Consider the following 27,258-nt stretch of genomic DNA (forward strand, 5'->3'; position numbering starts at 1 on the left):
AACAGAAGACAGCATTGACTGTAGCAAGCACAACTATCAGCATCCTCATGTACAGACATGTGTAGACATATGCTCCAAATCATAATCCCCAGAGTTTCTCCTTTAGTCAGCGATCTCTCTGACTAAAGGAGAAATTGCGCGAAGCACCTAAATAAACACATGAACTCAGATTCACATCACTGCATCTCAGTTTATTGACGTAGCATACATGATATGAAGATAGCCTGTTACATTAACTGCAGGTAAAAGATGCTGAAGAAATACATGCACAGTGAGAAAAATATGTTTATTCAAGGCTGATTAAAAGGAAGCAAGCTGATCAAAGCCTTTACTACAGACTAACAAAACAAAGCATTTAATGATGTAAGCACACGCCATCAGTACCTTCAGTGAGAATCTGTAGAATGTAGAAAAGTCACTGGTTTATACAAGCACAATAACATGAACACAAATGATGTTTTTGGCTTAAGTCATTCTGAAAACTTGGTTAACTGTAAAAAGGAGAAAAATATTAACTCTTCCCAACCCAAAAATTACAGGTACCGTTAGGGTTCTTTGAATTAATAGATTTGAATAACCCACTAAGTAAGTAAGTAAAACTTTATTTTTATAGCACTTTTCACAGACAGATGTCACAAAGTGCTTCACGAGAGAGGTAACAAAAACACAATATAATCATAAATACATCATAAACGCCCCGCTCTAATTAAAGGTATGACACCACAATATCACTGTAAAAACTACACCTTCATTACTATGATTTTTAAGGTTCATTCATAAAAACTTTCTCCAAACAAACTATTGAAGAACTGAGATTTCTGCCACACTGTGAAATAAAAAAGGCTGGAGAGTCTAACATGAATAATTAAGAGGCTTTTAGAAATCTTTACTGTCTATGAATCCAGGTGTTAGCTATAGAAATGCACAGCAACTGACCAGTATAACCATAAATTATATCCACACTGGTGAATGCACCATCTGTTTTTCATATGTGTCTTGATCTATTATTATAGGTCATCGATCTGTCCATGTCATTCAGGCAGAGACCATGCTGTGGAGACACTCTATGTAGACCCACAGCATCTTCTCACACAGTATAACACACAAAAATAAAATAGAATAAAAATGAAATAGAATATAAAAACAGTAAAACGTGGCAAAAAAAAGTTTCACATCTGTTTTAATAGATTTTAACAGAATATCCTGAGACGTCAGAATGAAAGTAGACCAGTTACTTTCTGGCCGTTGTCCCCTTCTGGCCGCCTGTGCCTCAATTTTATTCTGCAACCTAGACATCCACATTACTCACACTCTCACATAACACATACATATAGGGCCTTGGGGGTGGGCATGTTTTACAGCATCCAGAGGATGGTCGGTGTATTCCAACCCACTTCTGGCACTGGTGCCCTACCCTCAATTTTAAATGCATATAGACACTAAGGGTTTTCGGGAGGAGCCGTGCTGCTCTCTGAGAGGAAGCAAGTACCATGCTCTCCTGTGTTTTAAATGCACTTTAGAACAGCACACAGCAACACTACATATGAGCGGGCGTAGGGAGGTTTGGGGTCTTCACTCACCCCGGTTCTGTTAGCCGTCAGGGCTGGGGGGCTGGGAGGAGGTGCTGGCCATCAGATTGGGGTCTGGGATGCGGGGCCTCCCTGCTACTGCAGATAAGGAGGTGGTCCGCTTGCCTCCATCCCAGAGAGAAGGGTTACATCTCCTGGGTTTAGGTGCGGCTTGCCCCTCTGGGGGCGGGGGTACCTGGACCTGGGATATAGAGTATGTTTGGGGAGTGCGACTGTCTGTGCAGTGTCTATTTGTGTCTGTCTACACATTGGGTGAGTGCCGAGTATTTGGTTGTGCATATGGGGGTGGGAATGCATGTTTGTGTCCGCGTGCGCCTGTTCGTCTGTGTCTATATGTCAGGTTGGGTCTTAGACTCAACCTCTCTGGGTACATCTCAGGCCCTCCAAAGTACGGAGGCCTATCTCCCCTCACCACACCCCCTGCCGGTGGCTGATGCCCTCAGACATTGGTGTGTTGGTGGTCCTTGTCGTCTTGGGCTGGTCGCTCATTTATGTACCGGCTCACTCCTGGAGGCCGATTGGCGGGGCCTGGCACCTGTGGCCCGCCTGGGCCCCTTCCGGGGGATGGGATGCCCTCAGGCCTCTGGCCTCTGGGCCTGAAGCTCGGTCCTCTCTGGCACAGCTGGTTGCCGACAGAGCCCGTGGGCACGCCACTGCAACCCCCTCTGGCCTCTGCTCCGTAGCTGCTGGGTGACCTCTCGTTTGGGGCTCTACTCAGCTCTTCCCAGGAGGGTGGCACGGTTTCCCCCCTTTTGGTGGTCCTCCTCGGGTCCTTGTATTCTGGGGCCTCTGTATATATGGGGCCTGGATCTCCTCCATACCTGCTTCATACCCTGGTGGACGGGGCTGTGGCTCCCCACACTCCCTAGCAGATCGTTACATGGAGAAACCTTTGGAATACATGCATGCTGATCCACACAGGTATGCACACAGGTGTACACACGGGTGTTCACAGACACGGACTACACCTTTCTTGGCTGCTGCCTCAAAGCACATTGTGCGCTGTCTATCTTGTGTGCTGCACAATAGCGTTTAATATTTAGTATCTTCTGTTATCTACTGCTAGCTAATTTATTGTGATGGCGCTGTTTTTATTATGTTGCTCTTTTTTTGTTTGCTTTCTCTTCTGTTTTTTTTTTTCTCCATACAGGTAATCCAGGTGTTTTGTTTGTTTTTCTTTCTTTCTTCCCCCCTTTCTCACCGTCTCTTCTCCCCTCTGGTTTTCTTTCTCTCCCTCTCTTTCTTTCATTCTTTCTCCCTGTTCTATCCCCCAGTCATGTCTGTCCCGTTTGTAGCAACCGAAAATAAAATAAATTCATAATTATAATAAAGGTCAATCAAATGGACCAATATGGCGAGGCCATGATGATCCACTTGGTAAAATAAATCCGCTTGGCATCTTTCTTGGCCTTAAGACAACAATTCTGATGGCTAAAGATCCAAATGGGACACACACAAAAAAAAAAGAAAGTAGACCAGTTAGGATTAGCATCATAGCCATCAAAGCCATCATAAAAAAAATATTTGTAAAAGCAGGGAGTCATTACATTTGTATGTTATAATGTACAGTACATTTCCTATGATAAACATGTGTATGGCGTTATTTTTATGCCACTATTCTGAGCGCACGTAAAAAACATTTGCAGGTGCAAGTGTTGCATTTTGAGGAGAAATTTATTTTGAATGAAGAAAAGCTAAATTTAAGTGAACAAAATTCATTGCTGCTTGCAAAAAATGTATTTCAGTGTTTGCTATTATCCATACACACACACAATAGCAGCCTCTCTCTCTCAGTTTTTGTATTTGCGCTTGCTCGTAAAACATTAGAGCACTTATGCAAATATGTGATGTCTTGATAAATCGAGCAGATATTTGAAGTTTACACAGCACCATTCTCGCATGAAAATATCTTAAAAGTTTATTTTGTGACCCAGAAAGAGTAATATTTCAAACTCCGCCACTCTGTGTTCCTCCGCCACTGCTTCGTTTGAGTTTTGGACGAAATGGATTCTGGAATATTGCATTTCGTCATTTTGAGCTGATTGGAGACCAAAACAGCCAATCAGATTTTTTTGCATCCACATCTGTGATTGGCTGGTTTTGTGGCACAAATATAACGGTGTACAGAAAGAGTTGAACGCGCACAGGCAGAAATGTTGAGAGTGCAAGCAACACATTGTAAGCAAGCGCAATTGCAAAAACTGAGCGAGAGGCGCTGCTATTGTGTGTGTGTATGGATAATAGCAAACACTGAAATACATTTTTTGCACACAGCAATGAATTTTGTTCACTCAAATTTAGCTTTTCTTTGCTCAAAATAAATTTCTCCTCAAAATGCAACACTTGCACCTGCAAATTTTTTTCACGTGCGCTCAGAATAGTGGCACAAAAATAACACCATACATGTCTGTCAACTGCTGGCAAGTTTGTATTCACAGCCCCTTCCAATACTGTCATACATGTCATGCATTTATGACCATGGGGTAAAAAAAAAAAAAAAAAAAAAAAAGGATTACATTATTTTCAGCTCTTTGGTAGGACATTCATTCATTCACCACCAAACGTCTGGTGACCACCTCTCTGTTATGCAGAATCAGTAGGAGGGTAACTGCTACATGGTCCTTTGGTTTATAGTCTGTGGTGTGCAGAGTGAAAACCACCATCAGCAGTAGTTTGCAGTCAGGAGCAGACTCTCTCCTACAACTCACACAGAGATGCAGTGGACTCATATGACCAGAACCCAAACCCGAACCCAAAGGCAGGGTAGACTGGTTCGGTGAATGTGGTGTGGAAGGTGTGCAGGAGGGACAGTTTTTCCGAGCAGACTCGGTAGAAGGACACAGTACCAGCAGGACAGTCCACATACACTGCTATTCTTTTAGGTAGAGTAGCACCATAGGGAAGATAGACAACATGTTCTCTCTTGTTGTGCCAAAAAGAATATTTCTCTTGAGTGCAGATTAGACTCCAGCACTGGTCATTCCACCCGAGCCTGCAGTCCGCACTGTTCCCTTTCCTGCTGATTCTTTTGTACGTCACTGCTATGACAACTTGCCCTTCCCTCTCCACCTCCCAGTAACAACGACCAGTCAGACCATTTTTACACAGCACCTGCCAGCAGCAGTAGTCAAACCTCTCTGGATGATTTGGATAGGGCTGTTCCTCTTTCACCACAGTCACCTTCTTGTTGTCGTCAGACAGTTTGAGGTTTCTGTGCGCTGTATTTGGATCCAGTTCAAGCCCACAGAAATCTGAAAGAAACAACAGCACAAAGTATTATTCTATCATCCAACCACAGACTCACAAAACAAATATTTTTTGTTTTTTGGAGGTATGAGTGACCACATTTGAAGGTGGTTCGACACCCATCTGCTCCAGTCTGTGTGGCAAACAGTGTTGGGGAGTAACGGAATACATGTACCGCCGTTACGTATTTAGAATACAAAATATGAGTAACTGTATTCCGTTACAGTTACCGTTTAAAAAGGTGGTATTCAGAATACAGTTACTTTGTTGAAATAAATGGAATACACTGGGGTACTTTCCTGTTTCATTTTGTCGCGGGTCAGGACTGTTTGGGTTTTGTTTGACAGCTACGTTCTTTTGTTCCAGGCGGCAGCGTTACGGTTGCCATGGTTACAGGGCGACGCTCTCTCTCTCTGCGACTGTGTGTTTCCTGGGTGAGAGAGCGCCTTTTCGTTGTTGTTGTTGTTGTGCTAAGCTAACAGGCAGAATGCTACAAGCATAGCTCTAAAGAATGTAGCATCATGTTCAGTGTAGTCCGTGCTGCTGGGAGAATGGACTGCCATACACGTTATGTGTCTGTGAGCGCTAGGAGGGAGAAAAAGGGGAGTGGAAAGGTACGAGCAGTCATCGAGCAAAAACGGGAGCTGGAAGCATGTAAATATAATAATAACCACTGCAGCCAAGAAGAGTGCCTGACGAGCCCAGTTGTAAGTAAGCTATTAAGACTCGACTGTACACTGTGTTCGTGTTTTCCTCCGAAAACAACAAGTTCCGTTGGAGCAGCCTTTCAACGCCTCTCTCTGTCTGTCGCAAGAAAAGTTGACCCACACAACAAAGTAGAGCTATTTTTCGGCTACCAGCCGACAGGGACCCCGCCGTATTATGCTGGGCTTACACTGTGCGATTTTTTCAGTCGCGCGATTCAGCTCCTGCTCAAACTGTACGGTTGACTCGCAGGGGTTAGAAGTTCATAGGTCACGATGCAGGGTCTCACACTATACGGCCCGATGCTCTGATGCGACCTGAGTGCTCACACTGTGCGTCCATAAAAATGAAGGTTATAACAGAAATTCTGTCGCTCGCTCTCCCTCTCCGTCTTTCACTCACACAGACACACCACCACCATCAACTTTGCTAAATTGCTAATGAAAAACATTGGTCAGGCAGCTGTGATTGAGCAGCAGTGTCGATCCAACTATTTTCACGGTTGTTGTGGTCGTGATAATTTTGTGAGGCCACATCGAAAGGGCTCGGATGGTTCTACAGGTTGTGCCTCCATCGCTTGTGTCCAGATCACACGCTGCACTGCCTTGCTACGCCGTCTTTTTCGCTGACATTTGTGTTTGCGCGTGCGCAGTGTGGCAAACTGCGGTGACACCCTCACGACCAAGCGATTGATGATCGGGAGCTGGTCGTGAGGTGTCAATCGCTTCTCGTTACCCCACGTATACTACACGATGCACGACGCACGATGAAGGCCAAAATCGGGCCGATCGCCAAAACGATCGCACGACTCAAAAATCGGCTCAAAATGGGCCAAAAATCGCACAGTGTGAGCCCAGCATTAGTCAGAGGTCCCTTTACTACAGTTCGGAGTCGCGGACCTTCAGTAATAGTAATAAATCACACAGCAATAGTACATTCACGTTGTTGTAAAAAGCATGATAATATTGTAGCGGGTCAGGGCTGTTCGGGGTTCTGCTTGTACAGTTATGTTTTGTGTATGTTGCCATGGTGACGGGTGACGCCCTCTCGCTGCGACGGTTGTCGTGTCCAAATTCATGGGCTGCATTCTCCTGAGGCCGCATTTGTAGACCGATTACGTCACAGCGACGCGCCGAAGGCTGTCCAAATTCGTAGACCCCTCCGAATGCAGCCGACAAATGCGTGCTCCTTTTTCCGAATTTGAAGGATGGGTCGGGTGTGTCCTTCGTGGCCCACCATATCCCAGAATTCATAGCGTGGCCCAGCCAAGCTCCAGTTTCCGGCTAATGGCGGCCGCTACTAAGTTTTAAAAATTACTCTTATTAATCTTTCTGGGTCACGAAATAAACTTTTAACATATTTTCAGGCGAGAAAGTAGCTGTGTAAACATCAAATATCTGCTCGGTTTATCAAGATATCGCATCTTTGCTAAAGTGCTTCGACGTTTTCGGAGACGTCTGCTACCCACCAGCTCGATAGCTAGCCGGGAGCTCGAGGGTTACTGATGCGGCCGAGAATGGCACAACTCCCGGCACATCATTTTCAGATCACCGCGGACTTTCGCTGCTCGGGTTAAACGTTGTCAGCCGGTGATCAGCTGTGATCAGCTGATCACGGGGCCGGGGTTAAAAGAGAGACGCCACCCACCTGTTCGCCGCTCAGACATCATTCTCTTCGTGTCAGGAGCTCCGAAACTCTGCCGACGTCAGTCTCCGCCTGATTCAGCAACCGTGAGTGATTATCCCTTCAATCCTTTTTCTCTTCCCGGCTCCGCTCGCTCTCTGTCGGTAACGACCGTTCCGAAGCCACGCTTCGTGCACTGATCGTTACTAGAATAACTGCGTGCCTGCTCCAAACCCACCGCTAGCCTTCGCCGCGCTTGGGTCTAGCCAGCACGCCACACGGGCACGCCGAATTACTGTGTGTAACCCGCCCGGCCGTGACAAACGTAATATATAAGTCACTTAGACAACCTAAAAATGTTATTGTTGGGCTTTTTTCAGTGTTTTGTTTGTTCGTGAGTAAATCGGTTTGGCTGAGATTAAAGTTATTAGATTAGATAAAATAAAACTTTATTAATCCCCCGGGTGGGTTCCTCCTTGGTTTTTACACAGCTGACTAAACGTCAAACAGAAAACTGATTAAACAGAAGTGTGAGATGGCCGAGAGTTTACTCCAGTGTCCTGTTATATTTTAGACAGCAAGGAGCAGACGGCTGAGTTTATTAAACTCCGAGACAGCGGTGACGCTAATCAGAAGGCTAGACCATCCAATTTCACGGCCGTTTACTTCCGGCCTACCCGATCTTCTGAGGACCCGGCCCTCGTAGACCGCGAAGGCCGGGTCCTCAGGAGAATGCAGCCCATGAATTTGGACACGACCGGTGTGTCCTTCCGGGGTCAGAGGGCGCCCTATGTGTGTTGTGGTTGCCGCGCTGAGCAGTTAGCTAGTGGCAGTGTGTTCTTCTGCAAATGTAATAAACGGCTGTGCTCCCTGGCTAGCTCACGGGAAGCAAGACCAAACGATACCTCCGTCTCCTCCTTGTCTGAACTCGCCACAATATATTAAGTAATCCAAAGTATTCAGAATATGTTACTGTCATTGAGTAACGTAACAGAATAGGTTACAGAATACATTTTGGGGCATGTATTCTGTATTCTGTAATGGAATACATTTTAAAAGTAACCTTCCCAACACTGGTGGCAAATACCCTTGGGCAAGATACTAACCCCAAGTTGACCGATCAGAGTAAGAATATGTGTGAATGTTAGATAGGACTTACATAGAAAGAGCATAGAATATGTGGGAAAGATAGGGTAGAAAAGCACTGTTTAAGAACCAGTCCATTTACCATTTACACTGACACAGACATCTGCTATTTGGTGATATGTGAAATTACAATTCTAGAAATTCATTCATCAAAACTGGAGCTCATACTACTTGAACAGTGAGTTAGTAAAACTAACCACACAGCCGCCATATTATTTGTCAGATAATTGCATTAAAAATGCTGCAAAAGGCACAAACATAGCCAAAATATCCAGTTTACGGACTCCAATTAGCTGAAATGAATCCTAACAGACTATTGACCATGACTAAACAGTGAAGGAGGTCATGACCCTAATACTGCAAAGCTGGTTTTTGCAGATTAGTTCCTCTTTACATCATAGGAAAATTGAAATTTTAATATATGAATGTTTCTTACACTTCCTCAGACCAGGTTTCAGTCGCTGTTCTCCACAATGGTCCAACCTGAGGGAGGAAAAGTCGAAAAATAATTTATTTTCTCATTTATTTATTTCTACTGTTGAGTTTTTAATAATAATTTATTATTTAGGGCCCCATTTATGGAACGCCAGGACTGCCATAATGAATTAATTAAATACACCATTAAATAATTAATTAAATGTGGCAATATTTAATTAAAATTGGAATTAATTAATTAAATAAATAGTTATGACACATGTAATTAATTAATTATTGACACATTTAATTAATTATTTATGTATTTCACATTTTAATTAATTAATTATTGACACATGTAATTAATTAATTATTGACACATTTAATTAATTATTTAATGATATATTTATTTATTTCATTTTGGCAGTCCTGGCGCCTGGCTCTCATCTTGAAATAATTTTATCTGTCAGCCTCACCCATCAAACTTAGGGGGCGGGGTTAACGCTGATCGAGTCAAAACCATTGCTTTGGCCTGGTGGCCATTGTTTCTAGCACACAACAACCGGCATGTGGAAGCTAACAGAACTGAGTTTTGAAAAACCCTGTTTGTGTGTCACCAAATACCGTTTTAATATTTTTTTTTTTAGCCGAGAATGTAGTGGTTTAATCTTCATGTGTCTGGTCGGTTTGTCAAGATACAGCCTCTTTGCAAAAGTGTTTCGATGATTTCGGAGATGTCTGCCCAGTCTCACGGCAAAGCGTGGGATAGACCCGTTCGCCTCGCAAGCAATCCCACCGACAAAGCGCAGGCCCCGGTACACAGCTGTAGTAACCCCCGCTGACTTCTTTTACTGAGGTTATATTTATCGGTGTTTTATTTCCTGATGTTCTTATGTAGGGCTGAACGATTATGGAAAATAATCTAATTGCGATTTTTTTTTTGCCCCAATATTGCGATTGCGATATGCGATTATTTTTTAAGGTCTTTGTCTTCTGTATTATTAAACAAAGACAAGCAATACATCATATAGTATGGCCAATACTATATTACATTAATTTTAAACTGTTCTTTCCTGGAAGACAGACCTCTGTTATGATGACATGAGGTGATGCATGAATTGATGACTGACATTTTTATTTAACTTCTTCAATCACAACAGTATATTTGAACATACACAATAGTTTATTTTTAGCTTACAAACATCTGAGCATAAAGTGCTGACAAGGAACTGGTGTAAACATTAAAATGAAAGTCAGTACAATGTGCAGATTGCAGAAATATACATAAAAAAAAATCAGTGGCTTTACCACACTCAGTTTTTCGACATCTGTGAACTACTAGACAGTCATTCAATTAAAAAATAATATTAAATAAATAAAACTAATAAATAAAAAATACACACATCTTACTGATCTCTGCAGTCAGTAACATTACACATAAAGTGCAAACATAATAGCAATTGTATAAACACACACACAAACACGCCTTTAAAATTTAAAGGCGTGAAATTGGACGGTCTAGCCTTCTGATTAGCTAATCAGAAGGCTAGTTCTGATTAGCGTCACCGCTGTCTCGGTGGAGTTTAATAAACTTGGCCGTCTGCTTCTTGCTATCTAAAATATAACCAGACACTGGTGTAAATTCTCGACTGTCTCATACTTCTGTTTAATAAGTTTTCTGTTTGACGTTTAGTCAGCTGTGTGAAAACCAAGGAGGAACCCACCCGGGGGATTAATAAAGTTTTATTTTATCTAATCTAATAACTTTAATCTCAGCCAAACCGATTTACTCACGAACAAACAAAACACTGAAAAAAGCCCAACAATAACATTTTTAGGTTATCTAAGTGACTTATATATTACGTTTAACCCGAGCAGCGAAACTCCGCGGTGATCTGAAAATGATGTGCCGGGAGTTGCGCCGTTCTCGGCCGCATCAGTAACCCTCGAGCTCCCGGCTAGCTGTCGAGCTGGTGGGTAGCAGACGCCTCTGAAAACGTCGAAGCACTTTTGCAAATATGGGATATCTTGATAAACCGAGCAGATATTTGATGTTTACACAACTACTTTCTCACCTGAAAATATGTTAAAAGTTTATTTTGTGACCCAGAAAGATTAGTATGAGTAATTTTAAAACTTAGTAGCGGCCGCCATTGCTGGAAACTGGAGTTTGGCTGGGCCGCGCTATGAATTCTGGGATATGGTAGTAATTTGGACAGCCTTCGGCGCGTCGCTGTGACGTAATCGGTCTACAAATGCGGCCTCAGGAGGATGCAGCCCATGAATTTGGACATGTCCAGAGTATAATCGCAGCCTTTGCGGTTAGAAAATTGCACTTGATCATGTCGCGATATTATCGCAAATGCGATATATCGTTCAGCCCTATTCTTATGTGTCCTACATGTTTCAGTCGCCAATTCTGAATTATAACTAACATTAAAAACATGTTTAAGGAGGAGAGAGAGCAAATAAATCTGTTTAACATCTGATCTTTGGGTTTTTGTTCAGTAATCAGCGTGACCTGTGTATAAACGCATAAAAGAGATAACGTTGGTGTTTCCGTCATGTAGTAACTGCTGGCTTTAACTGTACAAAGGTTGTTCGACACTATGAAACACATACAGACTTCATGATGTTCGGCTAATATTTTTATTGTGAATATTAATCATGCTGACCTCGCTCTGTACACCACGCAGCGAGGTCAGCATATCCACGATATCCTCAGCTCCATGAGTTAACACAAAGTTTCCCAGCTGACTATCTAACTTCCAACTATTCCAGAGACGTGAAAATATACAGCATAAAGAAAAGTGTAAGAGACTCAGCAGCAGATTAGAATAACAGTTATACATTTAATAAATCACCAAATGAATCCAAGAAATGAGCAAACCTGTTCCAACAATTTGAGTTTGTATTCCCTCAGCTGCAGACTCGCTGCTGTTTAAATGTTTGAAAAGGAAGATTAGATATAAAAAACGTCAAACATAGACTCAGTCTGCCTTCACATTTGATATGAGGCCAGCACGTATAGTGGCCTCAGCAGGCTATTACTGAAATACACGTGCTATATCATAAACTATGATATAAATAGGGAGGTCCTATTAACATGTTTAGTTTTAAAGGACACCTTCCAGTATTAGTTTTCTTCTAACATCCAGATGTGTTTCATAGTTTGTAACAAGCCTTTGACAGGTAAACATAACATGACCAGAGAGAGAGAGAGAGAGAGAGAGAGAGAGAGAGAGAGAGAGAGAGAGAGAGAGAGAGAGAGAGAGAGAGAGAGAGAGAGAGAGAGAGAGAGAGAGAGAGAGAGAGAGAGAGAGAGAGAGAGAGAGAGAGAGAGAGAGAGAGAGAGAGAGAGAGAGAGAGAGAGAGAGAGAGAGACGGAGACGGAGAGACGGAGAGACGAGTTTATTAAACTCCTCAGTAAGGAAACTCGCTATTGGCTGTCCTAAAAGTTGCTAGAAGTCGCCAAATGATGTCATCGCCTAATTTGGAAGACACATAAAGTGAGTAAAAAACATCCTAGTTAGAATTTATTTAGAACTACAAATTAAATTTCTTTTAGCAATTATTGTTTTTTAATGTCACAATTCCAACCCTGCTCCTTTATCCGGGCCTGGACCAGCAAAAGTGACCCGAAATTGGCACTCTGGTGGAGTTACTTTGTGTGTGAGTGTGTGTGTTTATAAGTAGTTTTAAACCTTGTGATCCACAAAACAGCATGACTGCGTTACAGTCAGTGCGGGAGCAGCGGCTTCGCTCATGCGCAATTCATTTGCAGTTGGGACGCACAGGTGTGAATGTCTCCTGCCCTGATAGCAGCTGGGGGAGGACTATACTCCGCCTGGGAGTGCTTTGGCACGGGCGAGGTGTCCAAGGCAGCACCGCTGCTTGTTGAGAGTAAGAGCGTGAAAAGAGCGTTTTCACGTCAAAAAGTCGTCATAAATAAGTCTCCAATAATAACAGAAAAAGTCACCAGATTTGTCGCTTTTTTAGAAAAAAAGTCGCTAAGGGGGTCTGAAAACTCGCTAAATATAGCGACAAAGTCGCTAAGTTGGCAACACTGAGCCCACGTAGACTGCGAAGGCCAGGTCCTCCGGAGGATGCAGCCGACGTTTTGGGACACAGCTTCTGTCTGTCTCTCTCATCATGGTCACCTAAATGCAGCGCACAGTAATGGCAGGTTTTGTAATAAGGCAGATCGCGCTAACATAATATGCACTGTTAGTTGATTATTTACCTGCCGAATTAACGGGAGAGGACATACAAACGTTACCGCTGCTGCTGGGTTGAGATTCATGAGTCCGGAGCAGAATTAAAAACACGACATTCATTTAAGGTCATCGCGTGTTTTGTGAGCAAATGCTTTTGCATATTCGTAGTGTTTCCTCCCTTAAATGAAATATCTACTATCTAACCGTTCTCGTAAAGTATAACCAAACTTTTGAGCGTTTGAGCCACTTAGTAAATGACACTCCGCAATGTGGTGATGTCATTCGGGGCGACTAGAATTGATAAGGGAATCGTTTGCAAAAATGGCAAACAATTCCAAGGAATTGAAACAGTGGGAACCGGTTCTCAACAAGAACCGGGTTTCGATACCCATCCCTATATACTGGTTTTCACAGGTTCATCAGGTCCACCTCAAAAGCGGTGAATATTAACATCAGTCCCTCATGATGCTTCAGTGAGACAATTGTGAGTTTAAACTTAATGGCGCACCCTGGTGGCAAGGTGGTTCACCATGAAAGATGAAGTGGCATTTCAAATTCAAATTTTATTTTATTTGTCACGTACACAGTCATACACAGTACGATATGTAGTGAAATGCTTGGACATTTGAGGGGCTTAGAAAGCTCAAGAACTCTTGAAATTTGGCCCACACCTCCAATGTGATGAAGACTTTCTTGTTATGTGATCAGCCATGTGAAGTCAGCCATTTTAAAATTAATGTGTAATTTTGGCGACATTTTCCCCTCTTTTCAGGCCTCGTACTTTGACAAACTCCTCCAAGGAATTTTAATCAGATCGAGATGATCTCCAGTGCAGGGAATCTAAAGACCTTTGTGATGTTAAATTGCGAAGCTTTTTACGTTTGGGGAAACGGGGTGGTCATGGCGGCACGTGGAGTTTCAATCACTCACCAAAAAGCAGTAATCTGCTGTCACTCAAAAACACAATATCCAATCTCTCCCAAATTTCACAGGCATGAGTCAAGAGTCAAGCTCGGAAATATTTGACAAGCAATTTATCAGTAATGGTTAGAGCACCACCCAGTGGGATAACTATAATTATCATTGAACGAAATGAAATTTTAGCTGGTGGTTCTACGCATGAATTCCATCAATGTGACATCAGATCGGAAATGCTTGGTGTAGGTGGTGGGCATGGCTCGATGCGCTGGGGTGTGAGGGCCCTCATAACGCTGCTTGCAGCTTTAATTTCAATGTTGCTTCTATATTTTATATATTTGTTGATTATTATTATTGTTGGTGGTGGTGGTGGTGGTGGTGGTAGTAGTAGTATTAAAGTTCAATATTAAAATTCATTGTATTCCATACTCCGTGTTATCTCATTTTTGTTTGTATTAGTGAAGGCTACAAATGATCTTCTTATGGCCTCTAGAAAGAGAGACCATATTTCTCTCATACTCCCTCTCTTCGTTGGCTTTCTGTTAAATCAAGAATTGTATTTAAAATCCTTCTCTTCACATACAAGATCTTACTTCTTGTTCCTAGAGTATTTAAAAGTAGAATGGGAGGCAGAGCATTCAGGTTTCAGGCCCCTATTCTGTGGAACCAGCTTCCAGTTTGGATTCAGGAGGTAGACACTTTCTCTACTTTTAAGATTAGGCTTAAAACTTTCCTTTTTGCCAAAGCATATTACCCATGATGCACTGACATGTTTAAATAACTATTTATATTTTTTCAAAATAAATCCTGTTTACTTATCTCCAAAATATAAGGGCAGCATTTGGAGCAAGAAGTCATCACCAATATTGAGTGAAACCTCAGAGGTTTAATTATATGATTAATATTCAAAAGTATTTTAATTAGTAATTAGTAGGCTGCTAATTTTCTGTTCGTACCTGAGTGTTTCCAATTGGCATTGTCTATCCTTCAGGCCAAAAGAAAGGAGAGTCACGCCTTGGTCTCCTGGATGATTGTAGCTCAGGTCCAATTCTCTCAGATGGGAAGGGTTTGAACTCAGAGCTGAGGCCAGAGCAGCACAGCCTTGTTCTGTGACTTGACAGCCTGATAGCCTGAAATTGAGTCAGTTATTTTTTTCTGAAGTTACAAACTTCCTTACAAATTTAGGTAACAGATATTTGAAAATGACACAAATAAGAAAATGAAAAAGATAGCAGATAGTACCTTTGTATACCACTGTACTCCACAAGTAAGTCCAGTTACATTATTAATAAATCAAATCAATCAAAGAAATGAAATAAAACTACATGAAAGTTGTCCAATTTGATGATAAAAATCATAAAGTAATATGTAATGTCACTTCATCATTTATAAATGAGGAAACTGTGGAGTCCTGACCTAAGAATTTGAAGTACACAGTGATTACTCTCCAGTCCAGCAGATAAAAGTTGTACTCCTGAATCCTGCAGGTCATTGTTGCTCACATCCAGTTCTTTTAGATTTAAGGACTGTGTGCTGATAACTGTAGAAAGAGTTTCACAGCTTCTCCATGACAAGTTACAGCCAATCAGCCTGTTTATAAACAAACCATTAGACATGTTAAAATAACAATGATTTTTAAATTAGCACAAAAAGACAGACAGAATTGATGCAAATCAACATCAACTACAGATTGACACTTTTTCCCATAAGGCCAGTTAAGTCTGGATAGTTTTTTTTTTTTTACCTTAATAAATTCAATTAGCATTTAAAAACCTGCAGATCTTTTTAGCTTTGTCTGATATAAAAATGTGTTTGATGATCTCAAATATTTAACTAATACTAAAAAACTAAACTAAAACTAAAACAATAGCCCACAAAACCAAAGAGAAATTAAGACATGTATGCAACACTGTATGTTGCAATCAAGAAGAAATTTGAATAGTAATTAAATTTACCAAGACTAAGAATAAAATATGCCGCGAAACATAGACGAGCATCAGCCAACACTAACATTCCTGACCTGAGAGTTTCCAGTTGACAATGTGGACCCTCCAGTATGGTAGAAAGCATCTTCACTCCTGAATCTTCCAGGTTGTTACTGCTCAGGTCCAGCTCTCTCAGACAAGAGGACTGGGAGCTGAGCACTGGAGACAGAATTTTTACACTTTTCTCTGACAGGTTACAAGAACTCAACCTGCAAAATTAAACAACAACAGAGAAAACCATTGAAAACATATTTTAAAATCATCATATGAGTATCAATAGTAGCTAACCAATGACTTTTAATAGATATCACAGCACTTACAAAGCTTTGTTGGAGGCTTTAACCACAGGCAGTAGCTTCAGAAGAACCTCCTCTGAAGCTGAATATTTCTTCAGGTCAAAGACATCCAGATTTTCTGATGATAATAATATGAAGACTAGAGCTGACCACTGAGATGGAAATAGATCATTCGTGTAAAGATTTCCTGAACTCAATGACTTTTGGATGTCCTCCAATAGAGAATGATCATTCACTTCATTCAAACAGTGAAACAAATTGATGCTTTTCTCAGAAGGGAGACCATCATCAAGCCTTTCCTTGATGTACTGGACTGTTTCCTGTGAGCTACTTCCTGTCTTTCTCAGTAGGCCTTGTAAGAGAATCTGATTGGTCTCCAGTGAAAGACCCAGAAGGAAACGGAGGAACAAGTCCAGGTGTCCATTTGGGCTCTGTAAGGCCTTGTCCACGGCCCTCTGGTGGAGATTAGATTTACTTTTTGAAAATCTAGAAATCCAGGATGATTGTTGGAGTTCGTCCAGCAGATTGAGTCCAGAGCTGAAAAAGGTCATATGGACATACAGAGCAGCCAGAAACTCCTGAACACTCAGGTGGATAAAAGAAAACACTTTGTCCTGGCGCAACACTCTCTCCTCTTTAAATATCTCTGTAAAAAGTCCTGCATATACTGAGGCACTTGTGACATTGATGCCACAGTCTTTCAAGTCTGATTCATAAAAGATCAGGTTGGCTTTCTGTAGCTGCTCAAAAGCCAGTTTTCCCAAAGACAGAATCATCTCCTTACTTGCTTGATTCCACTGTGGATCAGCATCAGTTCCTCCCTGATGCTTGACCTTCTTAACTTTGGCTTGAGATATCAAAAGGTGGATGTACATCTCAGTCAGGGTCTTGGGCAGCTCATCTTTATCTTTAGTTTTCAACATATCCTCCAGAACTGTAGCAGTGATGCAGCAGAAGACTGGAATGTGGCACATGATGTTTAAGCTCTGTGAAGTTTTGATATGAGAGATCATTCTGCCAATAAGCTTCTCATCTCTGAATTTCTTTCTGAAGTAGTCTAGTTTTTGAGCATCAGTGAACCCCATAACTTCTGTCACAATGTTTACATACTCAGAAGGGATCTGATTGGCTGCTGCAGGCCGTGTGGTTATCCAAAGGCGAGCAGAGGGAAGCAGATCCCCCCGGATGAGATTTGTCAGCAGCACACTGACTGAGGTGGATTCTGTAGCATCAGTCAGGATCGCAGTTTTGTGGAAGTCCAGAGGAAACCGACACTCATCCAGACCATCAAAGATGAACACAACCTTAAACCCTTCAAAGCTGCAGATTCCTGCTTCTTTGTTTTTAGTAAAAAAATGATTCACAAGTTCCACCAAACTGAACTTTTTGTCTTCCAGTACATTCACCTCTCTGAAAGTGAATAGAAATGTTAAGTGGATGTCCTGGTTGGCTTTGTCTTCAGCCCAGTCCAGAGTGAACTTCTGTGTTGAGACTGTTTTCCCAATGCCAGCCACTCCCTTTGTCAGCACTGTTCTGATTGGTTTGTCTTTAATGGGTGAAGCTTTGAAGATGTCTTCACATCGAAGTCTTGTTTCTGGTCTGTCTGGTTTCCTGTGTGCTTTTTCAATTAGTCTGATCTCATGTTCCTTGTTGACCTCTTGGCTGTTTTCTATTTTGAAGCAGACCTCTGTGTAGGTCTCATTTTGAAGCTTAGATTTACCTCCTTTTTTAAGTTTTTCAGCTGATTCCTGAAACTTTTTCATCAGGTTGGATTTGAGGTTTTTCTGGAACTCAGCAAAACCCTCTAAATAAACAGTGAAATGGTAAGAGTAGATGTGAGTAAATGTCAGTTGTGAAAAAATAGGGTACATTTATGTAATTGTGATAGTTGTCAATGGAAAATAAGCAGAATATGGTTAGGATGGCAAGGACAGGTTCTTAGCAAAAAACAGTAATTACCCAAATTTCTGTAGCGGTTTTGTTCATCAACATTAAAATATAACTGTCATGTCCATGAGTGTGGTAAGTACATTTCATATCAAAGCAATTAATAGGTCCTATTCTTTATTATTCTTTTCACCTCACAAACCCACTATTGCCATTTCTTGCTATCGTCTCAGATCTACCATCTGTGTATTAAGGTAAAGAACAGCATCTGAAATTATCAAGTCCATTTCTATGCCATGGTTCATAACAAACTGAAAATGTAATAAGATACATTTTCTGTCTGAATTATGGTCATCACAAAGTGCACCTCATACCAGGAATCATTCTCATATGAGTGTTAATCATTCAATGACTTACCTGCTTCAGGTTCTGCATTTGGGTCAATTAAAATCTGCACAAGGTCATTCCTATCTAGCTTCCTCAAAACCTTTTTGGTGACCTCAAGCACGTTTTCACAGTATGTTTGCAGCATCTGATCCACTGTGTCTGGCCTGTCTGCCTTATCTAGTCTGCTCTTTGGGATTATTGGGAAGCGTTCCAGGACGTCAGACTTTTGCAGGTACCACTTGAACTCTTTTAACTCGTTGTCTCCCAGATCTTTCAGTGCTCTCAGGAGCAGCTCTTCACGTGTTGAATTTGACATCATGTTTCCCTGCCAAAATCAAAGAAAATCGCACGTCTGAAACAGTTCTATAATTGCTGGGGTGATTCACTGCAGCTGTAATTATTCTTTTTTATATTACTACTTTGTTCAAACTAAAGGTAAGTAGCATCAGGACTCCATAAAAATTACAAAATAAAAGTTGACTATAAACTTGTTGTCCCTTTTAAAGGGGACAAGAAAAGGAAACTCTCAGGTGTCACAAGGAAGGACCAGCAGAAATACTTCAGAAACAAATGTGTGATGCCAAACCTGCAGATATCTAAAGAAGGAGAGTGAGGGTTTAGCACAGATTCTTTCCACCATGAATCAGAAATCCTAACTTGGACTTGCTATGTTGTCAAATATTAGAAGAAACCCTCTGTCAATCCACTGGAAATTCAATCTCCCAGGAATACAGTGGAATTCCAAATCTTCTGAAGGTTTTACCCAAAAGGGAATCAGAGGAAATTCTTGGAAGTTGTAAGCCAGCAGGAAAACATTGAAAATCCAAATCTTCTTGAATCTACGATCTAACATGGCAAAAATGAGAACAGAAAAAGCCAAAAAATGGTGATTTTTTTTTTTTTTTTTTTTTTTGGCAGGTTCAAGGTGATTTGCAGGTTCAAAGTTTGGGCAGCAGTTGATCCCACGGGTGATATCAGATCATCACATTAAATCACCCGATTTCCAGCTGCACCTTATCATCCTCTATCTGTCTGACTTTTCCATGTACATGGTTTAAAGAAAAGTTTCAAACGTTTCAACTTTAAATTTTCACTTCAATACATGTTCTTCTTTTCTATGTTGTACTTAACATAGAAATGTTAATAATTTCATCACAAAAGAGATTATGTTAAAATGAATGTTCATTTGAAAATGAGCTAATGATAAAGTTGATGAATGATGAAGTTAAATTGGATAAACTGAATGAAACATAGTATAGTATATTCATATGTAATTGAATTGTAATATCAGAATCAGAATTAATAAAGTATTCTGATTCTGAATATACTTCATGTTTCATTCAGTTTATCCAAATTGACGTCATTAATCAACTTTATCATTAGCTCATTTTCAAATGAACATTCATTTGAACATAATCTCTTTTTAACTCAAATACAGAGGAATACTTCTCCCTCTGTGTTTGTCAATGACATTATAGCCAAAGCAGTTTCTTTTAATAAATCGTGCATTTCATAGTCAGACATTCTTTTTAGTAGTCCAACCTAGAAGTAATAAATGCATGAACTAGTTTTTCAGTGTCACTGAGACAGGATATTTCTAATTTTAGAGATATTGCATAAATGGAAGAAAGCAGTCCTACATATTTGTTTAATATGTGCATTGAAGGACATATCCTGGTCAAAAATGACTCCAAGTTTCCTCACAGTGCTACTGGAGGCTAAGGTAATGCCATCCAGAGTAAAAATCTGGTTAGATACCATATATCTAAGATTTTCAGGGCCTAGTGCAATAACCTCGTTTTATCTTAATTTAGAAGTAGAAAGTTAGAGGCCACCCAGGTCTTTATGTCTTTAAGACACTGATGCAGTTTAACTAATTGGTGTGAGTTATCTGGCTTCATGGATAGATCAAGTTGGGTGTCATCTGCATAGCAGTGAAAATGTATGCTATGCATGTATAGTGTAAACAGAATGGATCCTAGCACTCAACCCTGTTGAACTCCATAATTAACCTTAGTGTGTGAAGAGGACTCTCCATTTACATGATCAAATTGGAGTCTATTAGATAGATATGATACAAACTACTGCAGCGTAGTACCTGTAATACCTACAGCATGCTCTACTCGCTCTAATAGCAGTCAACAGTATTTATTATATGGCCAACCATATTGAACGCTGCACTGAGGTCTACCAGGATAAGCACAGAGATGATTCCACTGTCAGAGGCCATAAAAACATCCTTCAGAATCTTCACTAAAGCAGTTTCTGTACTGTGATGGGCTCTGAAATCTGACTGAAACTATTTCAAGAATTTTTGAGATGAAAGGAAGGCTAGAGACTGGCCTTTAATTAGCTAAGACCACTGGGTCTAGAGATGGCTTTTTAAGTAATGGTTTAACTACTGCCAGCGTGGTACATAGCCGATTATTAGACATAGATTGATCATATTTAAGACTGAAGCATTAATCAATGGTAGGACTTCTTTGAGCAGTCTTATAGGAATGGGGTCTAAAAGACACGTTGATGGTTTGGAGGAAGTAATTACTGAAGTTAACTCAGAAAGATCAATTGGAGAAAAGGAATATCAGTGGTACTGAAAGTAGCTATAGATAATGTTATGTCTGTGAAATGATTATGAGTAATTTTCTTTTCACTCTGACTTTTTGTCAGGCTGGCTACAGTGCTGAAGAGAAACCTAGGCTGGATCTTATTTTCTTCAATCAGCGATGAATAGTAAGATGTTCTAGCAAAAAAGTGCTCCATAAAGGAGGAATTTTTTACCGAGCAACAAACTATTTCCTGTTAGGGGCTTTGTCTGTGACCCAGCGTTTTAAGTTTATTTTGTATTTTTTGATTCCTTTGGTTATATTGGAAATATGTTAAGTTCTTGTGTGGTTATTATTAGTTAGGATTTAGTTGAGTTTAGTCTAGTTTATGTTTCTCCTATGTTTCGGTGTTTGAGTCTTTTCCTATGTGTCATGTGTTCTCTCCTCGTCTATGTAGGTTCCTCTTGTGTCTCTCTCCTCTGTGTCCCTCTCCCTCTCTCGCTGCCTCTCTTTGTCTCTTGTCTCAAACTTCTGTGTTCCAGTTCATGTCTCTCCAGGTTTTCTGTTTTATTTTGAAAGTCTTGTTTCTATGTTTAATGTGCTTAGTTTTACTTTTCCCTTTGGTGTCATGATTATTTGTGTCAGCTGTGTCTCCGCAGGTATTTCCACTTCCCTCATTACCCTCCTGTGTATTTAGGTCCTCTGTCTCCCTGTGTTTGTTGTTGGTGCTTCTGTTTTCCTCCGTCCATGTCAGGTCAGATTCTGGGTACCTCATAATTCTGTTCAAGTTATATCAAGATTCATGTTCACAGTTTTTTTTTTTTGTCAGAGTTACTCTTGTACTCCTGCTCAGAATCATGCTAATGTGTTGTTTTTCATAGTTTACACAGTCTAGCTTTTCCCAGTTTAGGTTTTTTGTTTTGTCCGCGTCCATTTTGCCCTTTTTTATATTCATGTTTTTCGGCCAAGTAAACAGCCCATTTTTTGTTAAGATTCCGTTTCATGTCTACAATTGGGTCCACTCCACAAACACACCGGATGCTCAGACATAATATTTCCAGACTGAAGGATGATCTTTTAAATTGTACATTTGAGAATTATACCAGGAAGTCAAGTACTTCTGATTTGAGTCATACGTAGTGAGGAGGCTAAATTATTAACAAGATAAACAGCCTCTGTTGGAGTAGCGTTCAGGTAGCTGCTCTGCTCTATATTGGTACAGGGCATAGAAGATGCTAACAGTGGGTGCATTATATTCTTAAACTTAGTTACAGCACTTTCAGAAAGACATCTACTGTGATGAAGTCTACTCTCCACTGCTGTGTAATCGATTATTGTAAATTTAAATGTTATCAGGAAATAATAAGAGGAGAGAGGATTTTCAGGAAACATTGCTAAATGTTCAGCTTCTATGCCATATGTTAAAACAAGATCTAAAGTGTGATTAGAGATGATGATGAGAGATGACACAACCGAGATGACAGACCTTGCCGACCGTACATACAATACACAAACATCACATTGGGGAGACAGGTCAGGCTAGGTAGCGAGGAAAAAAACATCAAAATGTGTAACACAAAAGGATAATACAGGAATGCACAGATATCAACACACCATAGTACAATAAACACAGAAAAGCAACATGGGAAAGTGTTCCAGTGTGTACATGTGATCTGGGACCGCTGCAATCTTCGACTGCGCCTCCAGCTGACCCGATGTCCACATCAGAAGGGAGGTAAGCGTTGGAGGTGGCGTTGGATCCGGGGTAGGGAGGGTGATGCGTCAGTGAGTGCTTATCAGTATGTATGTGTGTGCGTGTCCATAGTTCAGCTGAGACAGTGTCCTTCGCCCTGCCAGGCTAAGTAAACAGTCTTCCAGCCAACCCAGGTGGCCTTGCATGGAATGGGAAGGAACAGACTCAACACAGTCGTTATCAGGGAGTTTTTGTTCAGCTACAGCCTTGAGCCCACTGCTGGTGCCGAAGGGGTAGCCAGATTATGATGGTATTTTTCTTTTGCAACAACTCATGAAAATTTCAAAGCTGTTCTTTAACACTCCGACACTGGTCTCTCAATCTCCCATTGGAGAACCGCGAGCTTCCCCATGACGTTATCAAACTTGCGTTCCGTGGTGTTGTCATTCTTTTGCTCAGAGAACCGATTCTGAGAACTCACAACTGCAGTGAGCTGTTCCACGATGTAATCCAACTTTCGCTCAAAGGTGTTATTCTGAGCAGGCCTCTCCTTGATGTAATCCAATATACGCTCAGAGGTGTTATTCTGAGTATTCACAGCAGCTGTAAGCATCTCCAAGGTCTTAACCATGCTGCTCTCAATGAGGCCGTTCTGAGAAGTCGCGCCTCCTCCCATCGTTTCAATCCCAGCGGGCAGCCTTGGGGGGTGTATAAACAGCCGGTTCCGCTTTTTTAATTCTCCGATAAGCCAGGGCCAAGCCAGCTCCGATCAGCAAGAACCCTGTTATCATGGTTCCGAATAGGTAGATATCTTCAGCATTAGGGATGGGTATCGTTTAGGTTTTATCCGATACCGGTGCCAAATCGGTACTTTTGAAACGGTGCCGGTGCTTAAACGGTGCTCAAACTGGTGCTTAAAGAATGGAGAACACAAAATTGGTCCAAAAACCTCTCATGTTCAGCTATGTTTTTTGTAAAAAAGATAACAATGTTAGCCTTTTCTGCAGCTATAGGGCATATATGGTATCACTCTTTGCGGAAGCAGTGCTTAAAAAATGGAAAAAACACAAACTTTGTCCAAAAACCTCTCATGTTTAACTGTTTTCCACTTTTTCTTTGGTCATTTTAGCCTTTTTGGCCAGGGTGAAGGGAGTATCTGCCATCAAACAAGAAGACAGCCGCATGTAGCTATGATGATGTTTGCTAGTTCACTTACATGCATTAATGTAATAACGTGGTTAGCTTACTCAACGTAAATTACACACAAACAACATTAAGCTACTCACGCAGAGAAGAACGGCTGCTGCTGCCATCATCATCCGTCATCATTTCTGCTACACTGGCAGGGCTAGAGGCTAGGACGACTCTCCTCTTTGGGTTCTTGTGGGATGTTGCTAACATTTTGTGGGGCTTAATAAATTTGGCCAGATTTCTAGAAATGAGAGCTTCTCCATCCAAAGTGGAATGGATGCAGTCTCTCCTAACAAAACCACGTTTCCTCCAGAAAGTTTCCCAATTATCTATAAAGGCCACCGCACCAATTCAATATTGATTTTAGTGACCTCGGATTGACGTAACTGGTGTCATTACTGCCAATGTGAATTATAATTTTACTAAATTTACGCCTACCCTTAGCCACCAGTTTTAAATTTCCCTCAGTTTCCCACAGGCAGTACTGTGTTTTGCATTGTGTATATATATCACAAACGTCTGGATCTTGATCTTAATCCAAAAGTAATCATTTCCTTCTTTTTTTCTGCTTTTATTTGTAAAACAGTTAAAATCAACTTTTAGCAAAAAAAATATAATTTCCATTAAAGAGCTTGCTTGCACATACTGCTGGATTAACCATTAAAGAAATATAAATGATTTAGTAATTACCTGTACTGATCATTTAGAGCAGATGTGGCACAAACCTTATACTGGGTGGTGCTCTATTAAATTTGTTAAGCAGAGTACATACAAACATGTTTTTATAGAATACGTTGCATTATTGAATTATTGCCAGTTAAACAAAGTGTCACATTTGCTTGCCTTCCTGTAAAAGTCACAGTCCATTGCTGCAATAAACAGATGTATTCAGGGATTGTGATATCCATGAGCTAAATGAGAATTACCAGTCAAAGAATCAACACTCTAGAAATATCTAAATGTTTGAAACTGTCCCTGTTTCACAGTGTTTGATGTCATGACTGTCATTATGTATGCAAATCCATCACATCACATAAATGTCAGTGTCTATTGTCATTCAGTCTTGCACCCTTAAATTCTCACCTCTATTCTGACATACAGCATTAAGCTTACAAATGGATCCTGTTTGACTGGTTGTGATTCTGAAGAACTCAGAGCATCAACCTAACAGGTCAAACTGCATAACATCTTCCCATGAAACAAAATGAAAGATGAAAAGCAAAAACAAAAACAAAAGCGCATTACATTATTTAATCAGTGCCAAAACCCAAACCGTCTTACACAACAGCTTTATTTCCTCACTGTTGCACTGAAGAGGGGACTGCTTATGGCGTTATTTTTGTGCCACTATTCTGAGCGCACATAAAAAAAAAAAAAATTTGCAGGTGCAAGTGTTGCATTTTGAGGAGAAATTTATTTTGAGTGAAGAAAAGCTAAATTTGAGTGAACAAAATTCATTGCTGTGTGCAAAAAATGTATTTCAGTGTTTGCTATTATCCACACATACACAATAGCAGCGCCTCTCACTCAGTTTTTGTATTTGCGCTTGCTCGCAATGTGTTGCTTGCACTCTCAACATTTCTGCCTGTGCGCGCTCAACTCTTTCTGTACACCGCTATAAGTGCTCTAACAAAATGTTAGAGCATAAGTGCTCTAACAAAATGTTAGAGCACTTAGAGAGCACTTATGCAAATATGTGATGTCTTGATAAATCGAGCAGATATTTGAAGTTTACACAGCACCATTCTCGCATGAAAATATCTTAAAAGTTTATTTTGTGACCCAGAAAGAGTAATATTTCAAACTCCGCCACTCTGTGTTTTTCTGCCACTGCCTCGTTTGAGTTTTGGACGAAATGGATTCTGGAATATTGCATTTCGTCATTTTGAGCTGATTGGAGACCAAAACAACTGATTGGCTGGTTTTGTGGCACAAATATAACAGTGTACAGAAAGAGTTGAACGTGCACAGGCAGAAATGTTGAGAGTGCAAGCAACACATTGTATGCAAGCGCAAATACAAAAACTGAGCGAGAGGCGCTGCTATTGTGTATGTGTGGATAATAGCAAACACTGAAATACATTTTTTGCACACAGCAATGAATTTTGTTCACTCAAATTTAGCTTTTCTTCGCTCAAAATAAATTTCTCCTCAAAATGCAACACTTGCACCTGCAAATTTTTTTTAACGTGCGCTCAAATGTTTTTCACGTGCGCTCCGAATAGTGGCATAAAAATAACACCATAACTGCTTGGACCTGGTGCATACAAGCTCCTAGATCACATTTACCAAAGACCTAGTTTTACTTTGGCTGGTTTACAGTGATTATTATTATTGATTATCTATTATTTCTTAACTTTCTAATGTGATTAATAAACAGGAAGAGTCTACTAAATCTGAATAGTTTAAAATGTGAAAACAGTTACCATTAGTAGGCGGACATTTAAAAAACTCCCCCAAATCACAAAGCTGATCAACCAACCAACCATCCAACCCAATTATTTTCTGTGCATTATGATTTATGTGAAATGACCAATAAACTCTGTGTAGCATTCGGATTATTTAAAATATACAAAATGTTTCAGAGAAACCAAGATTAAATTAAAGTTTTTTTTTAATCAAATGACATATCTCATGTGTGATGCTGATTGTCAGTACATGTGATGGAATTTTAAATCTCATTATTCACACAATTTTTAATCCCAGCAGTTTATTTCTTTTTCTGTATCACCTGAAAACATTTTAGTGTTCAGTCTTTAACACGTTCACACACACACACACTCTCTCTCTGATGGAAGATTTCAAGTTCAGTATCTCACCCACAAACACTCAGACACTTGTGTGGGCCTCAGTAAGGTTTCAGTAACCTTTTCTTATCTTAGTCAGTTTGAGCTCTGTGTAACTTGAAATATATTCTGTTTGTATAAAAGAATAAGTCCTAACCACAGTTTTATTTTCTGTGTTTCAGTAGAAATAAATACATTTTTGTTTCACAGGCTTCAGGTTCAAGTTTCTGTGAGAGTTACACAAAAATCTGAAGCTTTTTCTCATTGCATTTCAAAGTAATTTCATTATATTTAATGGTTTAATGAGCTGGTATTAAGATTTACCACAAAGACCGAATTCTCACACACACACACACACACACACACACACACACACACACACACACACACACACACACACACACACACACACACACACACACACACACACACACAGAGGAGAGCCGTCCCTACCTTTCTGCTCATTGTCACCTGTAGAGAAAAAAACAGCGACTTCACTTCTCAGCTTCTGATTGTGTCTGATGTTCGTTCATCACTGTCAACTCTTTGAAACAAACAAAAAAAAACAACAATGAAAACTATTACATAAATCACCACAGATCTCAGTGGAAACAGGTTGACTTATATGA

The 27,258-nt window shown here is 40.6% G+C and overlaps 2 protein-coding genes across 4 annotated transcripts in view; both read right to left on the reverse strand.

Moving 5' to 3' along the window:
• LOC309690025 (uncharacterized protein) overlaps positions 1 to 27,258 on the reverse strand; it is a 228,990-nt gene that overhangs the window by 125,751 nt on the left and 75,981 nt on the right. The gene's annotated exons all lie outside the window — the stretch shown is intronic.
• LOC309690016 (NACHT, LRR and PYD domains-containing protein 3-like) lies at positions 171 to 27,258 on the reverse strand. 3 transcript variants are annotated; one of them, XM_082506836.1, is made up of 8 exons: positions 27,083 to 27,258; positions 18,444 to 18,738; positions 16,164 to 17,943; positions 15,879 to 16,052; positions 15,275 to 15,448; positions 14,815 to 14,988; positions 8,746 to 8,792; positions 171 to 4,840 (listed from the first exon to the last, which is right to left on the reverse strand). In XM_082506836.1, the coding sequence occupies exons 1-8, from the start codon at positions 27,092 to 27,094 to the stop codon at positions 4,287 to 4,289; spliced, it is 3,210 nt and encodes a 1,069-aa protein (XP_082362962.1). In that variant the 5' UTR covers positions 27,095 to 27,258; the 3' UTR covers positions 171 to 4,286. The 3 variants fall into 3 exon arrangements, with proteins under 3 accessions (XP_082362962.1, XP_082362961.1, XP_082362960.1); XM_082506835.1 differs by lacking the exon at positions 27,083 to 27,258 and adding an exon at positions 23,939 to 24,398; XM_082506834.1 differs by lacking the exon at positions 27,083 to 27,258 and adding an exon at positions 19,000 to 19,540.

This window comes from Aulonocara stuartgranti (assembly GCF_965226115.1).
Source record: "Aulonocara stuartgranti genome assembly, chromosome: 15".
Classification (NCBI taxonomy): domain Eukaryota; kingdom Metazoa; phylum Chordata; class Actinopteri; order Cichliformes; family Cichlidae; genus Aulonocara; species Aulonocara stuartgranti.